At 43.9% G+C, this 10,570-nt stretch overlaps 1 protein-coding gene across 3 annotated transcripts; it reads left to right on the forward strand.

The window, feature by feature from the left end:
* The first annotated feature begins 1,049 nt into the window (after nucleotides 1-1,049).
* Nucleotides 1,050-9,905, forward strand: cax1 (cation/H+ exchanger protein 1). 3 transcript variants are annotated; one of them, XM_030440304.1, is made up of 20 exons: nucleotides 1,050-1,254; nucleotides 2,049-2,225; nucleotides 2,296-2,465; nucleotides 3,294-3,402; nucleotides 3,504-3,620; nucleotides 3,713-3,774; nucleotides 3,869-4,051; nucleotides 4,157-4,342; nucleotides 4,825-4,924; nucleotides 5,081-5,222; nucleotides 5,340-5,523; nucleotides 5,624-5,723; nucleotides 5,935-6,053; nucleotides 6,289-6,326; nucleotides 6,419-6,672; nucleotides 6,946-7,082; nucleotides 8,492-8,586; nucleotides 8,739-8,817; nucleotides 8,914-9,022; nucleotides 9,400-9,905. In XM_030440304.1, exons 1-20 carry the CDS (start codon nucleotides 1,179-1,181, stop codon nucleotides 9,471-9,473), a joined length of 2,511 nt encoding a protein of 836 aa, XP_030296164.1. In that variant the 5' UTR covers nucleotides 1,050-1,178; the 3' UTR covers nucleotides 9,474-9,905. The 3 variants fall into 3 exon arrangements, with proteins under 3 accessions (XP_030296164.1, XP_030296166.1, XP_030296165.1); XM_030440306.1 differs by having other exon boundaries at nucleotides 6,419-6,546; XM_030440305.1 differs by having other exon boundaries at nucleotides 2,311-2,465.
* Nucleotides 9,906-10,570: the final 665 nt, after the last annotated feature.

The raw sequence follows: 10,570 nt of genomic DNA on the forward strand, positions 1-10,570 counted from the left end.
TCACCCACTAGATACAGTTTTGCCTCTAGAGTGTTACTATTACATTCAGAGCTAAGTGTCTGATCTTTGGAAATATCACAGAGGCTCGTTCAGCTGCACTGTGCTCTGTCAGCTGAACGATGAAAAAGGTTTAAATCTGTTTCCTGAGTTGTGCTTCTTTTTACTAAAACAAACAAATCCTTTCATTCAGTTGGTGTAACATGAACCCAAAACTCTCTAAAGTCCCCCTCCGGTCAAATATGTTCCTACAGCTGAATGTTTGAGCTTCGCTGTGTTCAATGACAGACCGTGTGAGCTGAGTTTGACACTAGAAGACTGTTTTTACATTAAAGGGTAAGTTCACCCAAAAACAAAAATGTAGTCAACGTATTAGTGCCCTTTTTAAAGCTGAAATCTTCACTGTCGCCGCTAAATTGAAAGCATGCACAAGCTCGACCTTCCATTAAAGGTGTAGATAACATCTTTTCTAATCAATCTGGGAGTTCCTGGAGACTTGGATTGCACGGGAGACACTATAAGGAGCCTTTTTAAGTTATTTGGAGGTTTTTTTCAGGTTTTTTTTCTCACAATAATGGATCAGCAATCCTGTTCCAACATTCATATTTGTGTTAATATTAGTAACATTATAAGTGTGACATGGAAACTTGAAGGCTGCAGTGCAGAAACGCTGAATTGATGGATTTTACAGGGATGTAGGAGACATCTTGAGACATCTCTTCGACAAGGGAGAGGGAGTAGGTAACATTCTAAGGACTTTAAGGTTGGATGTGTGAAAATAACTTGAACTTTTTTTAATGCAACTTGAGAATTGGATTAACAGTCATTTTTATTAACAAACAGTTGTGACTTTTCCAGTTTTATTGGGGGGGGGGGGGGGGGGGGATTCTGATGGTTAGCTGTGATGGAAGTAAATGCAAGCCAAGAACTGGGGCCAAAGCTTGAGCATCATGCGCAGCTGCATCACTCTCTTCCCTGGTTCTACCACTGGGGGGCGCTGATGTTGGATATCTTCAAACCCTACACCCAGCAGCGTGTGTATGTACCCTCCTCCCCCTCCTCCTCTACCTCCCCTCTCTGTCTTTGTATGGAGTCGGACAGCCTACAGTGAGAGCCCGGCAGACTCGATAAAGAGGCGCACAGATGAGACAGCAGCGTCTCTTTGGGAGCAAACACACACAATGTCGCACAAGAAGTCCTCGCTGATCCCAGGTGATGTGGAGAACCTGCGGAGGAGATCCGCGGCTGACTCTTCAGGTGAGACCACACCACCGCCATGACCTCCGCGTACACCTCAACTCTGCTTGTTTAGAAGACTGACCTGACTGCATTTCGTTTGTTTGTATTTTTTTTTTTTATTTTGTATTTTTTCATGGCTTGTTGTTCATTTAACCTCGTGTCAAACGCGTCCATCAAAGTCACCTGCGCGGCCAAACTTTCCTCCAATCACAGCTTGAGTTTGAAAATGAGTTCCTGTCTGGCTTTCAGGCTCCACTGAAGGGCTTTTTTTTGTTTTTTTTTGTTCTAAGAATAATTGTTTAAAAGTCAAACACCACTTTATGCTGCTGAATGGAAGTTTGGTGGCTTCCCTCATCGGACATGAGCTGGCATTGATTGTTCCTCCATCTCCAAAAGTCTCTCTCAATGCACCATTAAATCTTTTACTGAACATTTTTTAACACACATATGGAGTGACAGTTAAAATGGAGTTTTAGAGCCCCATGTGGAACATCATAAGCAGATGGACTTTAACAAGCGTGCCTTTTATTTTTCATTTCAAAGCATGTCTCAGTCTGCTGAGTCTTCTTATCTATCTGTGTCGCAATGCATTGATAATGGGATCGGTCGTGGCCATTGACAGCAAGTCAGCAGAGGGGAGGGGGACAATATGCGTGACGCTCATGAGGTATTTGTTAGTCACACACTTTGTGCATGGGGCAGCCCGAGGGCGTTGGTCCTGGGTATCAGTCAACCTCGACACCTCCTTAATGTAATGAGACCCCCCAATCGGTCAGCGTGCCTCTACTTGATGTCCTGTTCTCCCGACTCAGAGAGGTACGTAGAGCCTGATCAGCATCCCCAGTTACCATGGCGACAGTCCCAGAATGAGTGGCTCGGCGTTGGCCCCCAGCATCCAGAGCTGGGCGCAGCGGAGTCGCCCCCACCAGAGGCCTCCTCCCACCACATCTGCCACTACACGCCCAAATGTTTCCTCACCGTCCACAGAGGTGAGCGACACGTTCAGTTGATGCCACATTTGTTCCCCCCCCCACACGCCGCGTGTAAGTTTTCTCAAAGCTGTCACCTGCACAGGGGGACACGGCACGTCCGCCCGGTCAACTCCCACACGAGGGGCCCGGTCTACTCCGTCACGGTTTGGAGAAGAGGGCTGGCATGAAGGCACCACAAAGACAACAATCAGAGCTGAGAATGAGGTGGAGGCGAACAGGGAGGCCAACAACTACAAGGTGGGTCACGACACTCGAACTCCAAACGCTCCACTGTGCCTAATCCGTACCAAGGCATTGTGAGAACATTTGAATGTGGGACTTCTGCAAGACCTCTTTCAGGTCAGCAGGCCTGTTGATTCTGGCAAGAATTATTCATTAAACACTGTGTGGTAGGAAAGAGAAAGAAAGAACAGGTGTTGCCCGTCAAGCAAAGTGCCAAAAGGCAGTCTAAGCCAAAGTCAAGAATACAGAAGGAAAGTTAAAGGAACAGTTCATCCATAAATCATCCTTTTAACCTCTTACCCATAGTACTTTTTATCCATCTTGATTGGTTTAGTGTGAGTGGCCCCCAAAACCCCCCGAGCCATGCTAGGACCCATGACCTCAGTATGTCTAAAATCCTTGCTACAGCCCTGTGAGTAGGTGCATGTTTATCTCAGCACGGCAATACCGAAAGTGCTGACTACATGGCCAGGGGATTATCTTGAGTAACCAGGTCATGTTTTCTGGAAAGAGACATCGCTCTTGACTTTATTTTATTTTTTTTAAAGTATTTTTTGGTACCCTGAGCTCCACATGTCAGGTGTTATGCATAATATTCGAGAAAAGCCGCCAATATTTAAAAAACTTGGTGAACTGTCCCTTTAAACTCACTCCTGGGTTCAAATTGAGCCTTAAAACTGTGGGAAAGAGATTTGAGATGGGAGGCATGAAGGTTATTTTCCCGCACGGACTACATTTAGCACCGTTAACTCAAAGCTGTCATGGTAAAAGTCACTGGGTCTGTGCTATTTAGCACTGTATCTTTGTTCGACACATCATCCATTTTTATTTATTTTTTCCCAGTTTGGCTTCAGGAAGTGGAAGGCCCATGTGACGGAGAGGCCCATTGAGGACCAATCAGACCTCATCAAGGAGCTCTACTCTGATCTTACAGTTGTGAAGCCTCGAGAAGGTCTTTTTTTAAATAATGCTTTTACTCAAATGAAGTTAAAGAGGTCCTGAATACTTACAGTGGAACAATAACCTGTGTTTGTGATTTCTCCTCTCTTTCAGGCTCGGTGTTGACTTTGGGGAATATACTTTACGTATTTTTATTCGGATGGTGGATATCTTTAATCTACCTCCTCATTTGTCCTGTGATGTGTCTGACAATCTTTGGCGTCCCTTATGGTTTGTTTTTTTTTAAAACAGCAGCATCACTCACAGTATAGTTTTGCCTGAATGAGGAACACAGTGCCATCTTTCACTTTCCCTCTTTTTAGGCAAACTTTGCTTAAAGATGGCTTGGTACTTCATTTGGCCATTTGGGAGATCGTTAGAAAAGGTAACACGATATAAAGAACCTTTTTTAATTCTCGATAGCTACAACCAGCAAGTCAATATTCCTCTTATCCTGTTGTCATATCCACATTCTTTAGGCCGGTGATGTAGTTAGGAGACCCATCGCGAGGCCTCCAAAGATCGAGGTCATTCCTGAAGAAGATGTCGGTGAAGACGGTAAGGACCATACCAGGGACTCCGCTCCCCTCCTGATGTCCTCCCCGGTACCTGTTGAGATCCCTGTCCCAGAGCCCGCAGCTACAAAAACATCACATCACTGGGTAACACAGTCAGAATGACCCGAATCGGATGGTGCAAGGAAAGTTTTGCAGCGTTTTATATAAATATTCTGAAAGATCTTAAGTATTCTGTATCCTTCTCCGCAGTGTCGCATCAGCACTTATCTTTGGTTGTTACTGGGTTACCCTGTCCTGGTTGTGGTCCACTGCCTCGCCTGCGTGCTCTCCTGGCTGCCGGTCTTCACCATTCCTGTAGCCAAGATGAATGCTCGCACGATGACCAAAGTCCTCCTCATGGCACCAGAGGACGTTCAGATTCACACACTGGAGAAGGTGCACGCTCATTTTCTGAAATGTGCTATAAATGTGTTTTGGCTTTTTTTTCTTTTTTGTTTTTTAAGACTAGACGAGTGAAGGAACGATTGTCGGCCTAGGTTTACGATTACAGAATTTGCAGTGTGTTTTAAGAAGAGCACTTTTAAATTGTGCTCAGTTACATTCCATCAGTGGTTATTCCGAATCTCAGTTATCAGGTTCTTTGATTGCCAATCAAATCAGTATCAGCCCTGACAAAACCATATCTGAAGTGCTCCACATGTTTGGGTGCATGATCACACCAGCTGTTGGGGTTTTCATGGGAACATAAACATGGACAGTGGTGGATCATCCAGTGTAACCAGGATGTTGTCTTGCGCGCTTTCAGCACCGTGAATGGATTATTGGAGGCAGTGGATTTTAGTACAGCAATCAAATAAAGAAATGCCCCCTATGTGTAACTTATTGGTTTTTCTGTGATTTTTTTCCTTGTCTTGCAGACGTACGTGTGCGAGGGCAGAGTCATCATATGCTGTTACCAAGCTTTCAATGTGTATTACTACAAATACACCGTCCAAGGAATCAGCATTTTTGCTCTGAGTATCCTTTTGTGGGTTGATGGATTTAACTTGATTCAAGTGAGGGGCTCGTACGAAGAACGCCACGACGAAAGAACGTCTTGAAAACAACATAAGGAGTTATGATTTTGAGGAAGGCGCCATCGATTTGTTCTCCTTAAGTCTCTGCTCCCTCCAGACCTTCTTCCCCTGGTATTAATCACTTTGGTTATTGGCTATGTTGACCATGAACACGCTTACGTCAGCGCAGAGACCAAGTTTGCCACGGCCATCACCTCCATCATTCCTCTGTCGTATTTCATTGGCATGGGTATAGCCAGGTAATGCTTGTTTTTCACTGGCCGAAAGATGAATGTGAATGAAAGGACGGACAGGGGCGGCAGTGAACTCCTCATGAACTCTGACGGTACATCAAATTGTTGTTTTTGTTCCCACAGCATTTCCGCCCAGAGTAACTTCGCAGTGGGAGCGGTGGTGAACGCCACGTTCGGCTCCATCACAGAGATGACGTTCTACATCACGGCGCTGCTGCGAGGACACAAGGCTGCCACCAAGTGTTATGAAGAGATCGTCAAAGCAGCGCTCACCGGGACCTTGCTCGGCTGCATACTGTTCATACCTGTGAGGGGGGGAAATGGGCACGTGCAGCATTATGATTCTGTCTATAGAGTTTGCATGCGCTAACCTCGTTCTATCTGTCTGTCTGTGTTCAACTGCACAGGGCATCTGTATGATCATCGGGGGCATCAAACACAGAGAGCAGCGGTTCAACAGTCGTTCAGCCGGAGTCAGTTCAGCTTTGCTCTTCATCTCCATTGGAGGTATGTATGGATGCACATGTAATTAACTTTTATGCCTCCGCAGCAGCCTTAGCCAGAGGAAATATGGTTTGAGGTTTTCTGTACCATTCTTGTGAACAATATATCTCAGGAGGGTCTTCAGGAAAATTCTCAAATTTTTGACCACCGCTGTACTCCACCAACCGAGTCATAAAACTGAACTTGTCCCTCGTGCTGTGAATGTCGTCCCCAGGTGTGTTTGCCCCCACGCTCTTCTCGAAGATCTTCGGTAATCTGGTGTGCGAAAGCTGCACCAGCGGTCCAGGAAATGGCAGTGTACCCTTCGTCTGCAAGGACTGCCACTACGACTCGGTGGGGCTGCTTCACTTATCGCTTCATGCAGTATAACTGACCTTTTGGAAACACTTTTTAAATTCCAGTTAGTCTGCGCTTGGAAGTGACAAGGGACCAGCAGTGCTTTATTGCATGATGTTTGTATTCTTGACACTTTTACCATGAAGACTGACTCTTAATAGGTCCCCATGTTAAATATACAAAAAAAAAAAGCCTTGATTTATTTTAATTTTCCCCCTTGTTCTTTTCACAGAGTCAAACTGACCAACATTTAATTCTGTCCCAAATTGAGTAAGTCCAGGTGCTACACACACATTTATCATAATCTGCTGGGGTTTGGTGTTCAAACTCTTTTCTGATTTAAAAACTTGTTTTTTTTTCAGGCCTCTGGTGTACACAATCTCTGTGCTGCTGCCCGCTGCGTACCTGATCGGCCTCATCTTCACTCTGAAGACCCACTCCCACATCTATGATATCCATATCAGCGATGGCCAAGGGGGCCATGCACACGGTCAGTACGCACAAGCGGGCACCAGCACGTTCCGGCCGACTGGTGAGGTCACCACTGGCCGACTCCTTGCAGACAACTCGTGTATTAATGCCAGCATTGTCACCACCAGCCAGGTGGTTGCAACAGGTGTGTGTGTGTCGCATGCATGTAATCTTTTGGTTGAAGGAACGTGAAACCGCGATGCACGGACTGCCTGTTGCTTGCTGTGTTAACCTGTTTGTGCATGCGAGGCAAAGTTGTGCCTGTGCATGTCAAAACTCTTCAGCATGTGACGGAGAGGTCCCCAAAAACCCTGATTTAAACTTGATTGGATGCATGTGAGAGCAGAGAAGGGCTTGTCAACAGTGAGGTAAGTCATAAATGGTAAACGACAAAGGCTAACGGTGCGTCTGTTGCCAGGAGGTCATCATCATGTGGCCTGGTCCCGCTGGAGGGCTCTCGGGGTGCTGATCGTCGCCACGGTGTTGATGGCCTGCTGCGCTGACCTCAGCACGGAGAACATCGAGCCCTTGCTGATGGATGCGTCCATCTCCCAGGTATTCAAAACGCTTCAAAACTATGAAGAATAGTGGTGGAAGAGGTATCCAGACATTTTACTTAAAGGTGAATTCTGGTCATTATAAAATCTGGGTTCTGTATTTACATGTTTTGGTGTGTAAATAATCATAGTGACCAAAAGTGGTGGAGTTTGTCCAGGTGATCACCTCGGCTGGCAGCTGTGACGCGGCTGCAGTGTGATCCTGTGCCTGTCAAAGTTCTATCCACTGAAAGCCGTGACTTTGGAGATACATTGTTACCGGCAGTGCCTCTAGGTCAGGGGTCTGCAGCCTGCAGCTATCATGTGCCTCTGCATTGGCTCCCTGTGGCTTTGACATTTTACATGGAAATGGATATATTCTTCTTCTTTTTCATCATCATGATAAGGCAACACCTTGTCACCTGAGCTGATAACAATAACAAGCTTTATGCTGGAGCCCGAGGGCGGATTGTTGTATGTGGCTAAGGATAAAAGAAGAAGGAATTAACTTGCACTGAAATGGACTTTGGTCAAATTAAAATTAAAACTGTCCTGCATGTTTTTGTTTTTTTTATGTTTTACTTCAGCTTTTTAACTCTAGGCTGCCACTGTATGTTTTATTTATTACCAAGGAAGGCTACTTTTATTTTGTACATGTTCAAAAACACAGGGAGGACTAAAATAGGCCTACATAGTTATTTGTTGCTACTCTTTCTATTTATTGTAGGCTAGTTTTTATTTCATAAAGGCATTATTGAATTTGAAATGCAAAGTTCAGTTACCTTATAAGCACAAGTGATCATGGTTAATTTAGACTTTTTAGGCTGTGTCGCCTTCACTAGAAGACACAAATATGTTCTGTGGCTCCAGACAGATGTTTATTGGCGAGGGATGGGGGCTAAAAATGGCTCATTTTGATTGTAAAGGTTGCTGACCCTTGCTTTCTACCGTTTTTTCCTGCACCAACTCAACAATATCACACGATGTCAGAGTAAGACTTCTCCTCGAATGAGACCTGTGTTTCTGGTCATAAAACAGATCCATAATGGTGTCAGAAGCTTAAAATAACAACCTCAGCCTGTTGCATTTAAAGTTGTACTGAAGTAAAGGTACAAAAGTGAAAATGGAAAGACTCAGATAAAGTACAAGTACCTAAAAAATATTGTTCTTCAGTACAGTCTTTATGTTAATGGGGAAATTATATTCCAAATGTCACTGGTCTTGGTTGATTTGACTGTATAGCAGAAGATGACGACCCTTGTTTCAAGTTAAGCTTCAAAACCTGGATTACCTTTTTCATAAACTGAATCCAAATGGCTGGTTTCAAAAAGAGTTAAAACGAAATGTGGGTTTTAATGGACCTGATGTGCTTGGATATGAAGAGAATGAATTGTCCGCCTCACCTCAGTGTCCCTGTGCCTGGTGTAGTACTTCATCGGTGTCACGTTGTTGGCCATGGTGCCGGAGCTTCCTGAGATCGTCAACGGGGTGCTGTTTGCAGTGCAGAACAATATCAGCCTGAGGTATGAGTGCACTCTGCTGTCGTGGGATCAGTTTAAGTTACCAGCTGAAATTTTCCAAGGAAGCATTAGATTCTATACACATTTACATACTGTAGGTCGAACTGAGCCGTTGTAAAGATGAAGTTCTACTTTCAAATTTTTTTTGTCCACAGCCTTGAAGTGGGCAGCTGCATTGCTGTGCAGGTGTGCATGATACAGATCCCACTGCTCATACTCTTCAACGCCTTCTATGTAAGTAACCCTGTTATTGTTAATTATTAATAGATTTATTCACACAGTGCACTCGTTTTGAATCATGACTTGGTCTGAACCCTTTTTTACCCCCAGGATGTTGGGTTCGTGCTCGTGTTCAGTGACATTCATCTCTGGTCGAGCATCTTCAGTGTCATTCTGGTCAACTACATCTTCATGGATGGAAAGTGTGACTACTTTCAGGGTAATGCCGAGATTTCCCTTGGTCTGAAATGGACAATTTATAACCCACCGGAGAATATTACATCTATTACTTAGAGCAACACTGTGTAACTTGTAAAGTTATTTTGGAGAAAGATAGTTGATTGTTGATCCTCGTTCCTGCATTGTCAAATAGATTGATTGGCATTTGATGATCTGGGCACGAGACTTGACGTACTTCACTCGCCCCGATGTTAAATCATATCGACTCCAGCCCTCCGAAACCTGGCATAACAGGTGATGGATGGATGGATTGATGGAAATAGGCTTGACGATCAACTATCTTTTGGCAGAAAGTGACATAGTGTTGTTTTTAAGAAAAAAAAAAAAAGTGAATTTGTTCTCCTGTTCTTTTTGCAGGCACAGCTCTTGTGGTGGTCTACCTCATCCTTCTGGCCCTTTACTTCTTCGCTCCTTCTCCACATTCTTGCTGATCTGCCTGCCAAGAAAATTCCCTCCTAAGGCTTCTACTATTTGGGGGGAAAATAAAAAAAAAAAAGCAATTATCTTCAGGTGGTGTTTGTTCAGTGGCACAAAAGATGGAAAAAGAGTTGGGTTGTGTAAGCGAATAGTCGTCTTCTTTTGTCAGTATGTGACGGTGGCATTCTCCCATTTCTTGATGTTGTAAAGAACCTGTGACTTTGACTTATTTGTTTTGTGTCTACATAAAATGGACATTTATTTTTGGTTTCTTAATCATCACAATATGTGGTTTATACTAGATATAATAAATGCATCAATTTGTAAAAAGTCTTCGACCTGTGCTTCAGTACCCTGTACCATGTGTTGAGTTTAAAATCGTGATTTTTGAGAAATATACACATTTTACACACATTAGTATGCTCGACTAACGGGAAACGTGGCATGTAAATTGTCATGGGCATACTTTGAAAAGACGGAGAAACAGCAGCTCGTGCAAAAATAGCCTAAAATAAAACATTTTGCTTTTATTATTATTATGTATATGCAAGTTATTAGTCAAGCAAAGGACATTGGGGGGGAACTATTTACAGAACACTTTTATTGACAGTACCAATACAACATTTTACACAAGCCTACTGTACAACATTTTAGTGGTCACCTTCAAATCTATGTCCAAAATAAAGGATTAATGATGTTAATATAAAAAGCAGGGTATGACATCATGCAGTTATGATGAACAGAAAGAAAAGGGGGGGGGGGGAGTGCAAGCGGATCAAACCATGGGGCAACGTCCCATCATGGGTCTCAACTGAACCCTCATTCCTCGTCATATTCCCACTTCATTTAAGATGCAACGTCATTTGGCATCAAGTAAAAATCATACTTAAAACACAAACTGTGTCTAACCCATTGTTTTGACATGTTGAATGAAGTGCTTTTCAGGATAATACCCACAAAGCTAAATATGTTGCATCCTGTCCTGAAGTCCCCTCGCCTGGACTTTTTCAACAGGAGCAAAATACAAAGCACCTGTGTCCTCGAAACAGGATACAAAACTGCTGTTTTTGCCTCTGAAATGTCGAGTGATCATACATAATGGCTTGCTGAA

Source organism: Sparus aurata, chromosome 14 (assembly GCF_900880675.1).
Source record: "Sparus aurata chromosome 14, fSpaAur1.1, whole genome shotgun sequence".
Taxonomy (NCBI): Eukaryota; Metazoa; Chordata; class Actinopteri; order Spariformes; family Sparidae; genus Sparus; species Sparus aurata.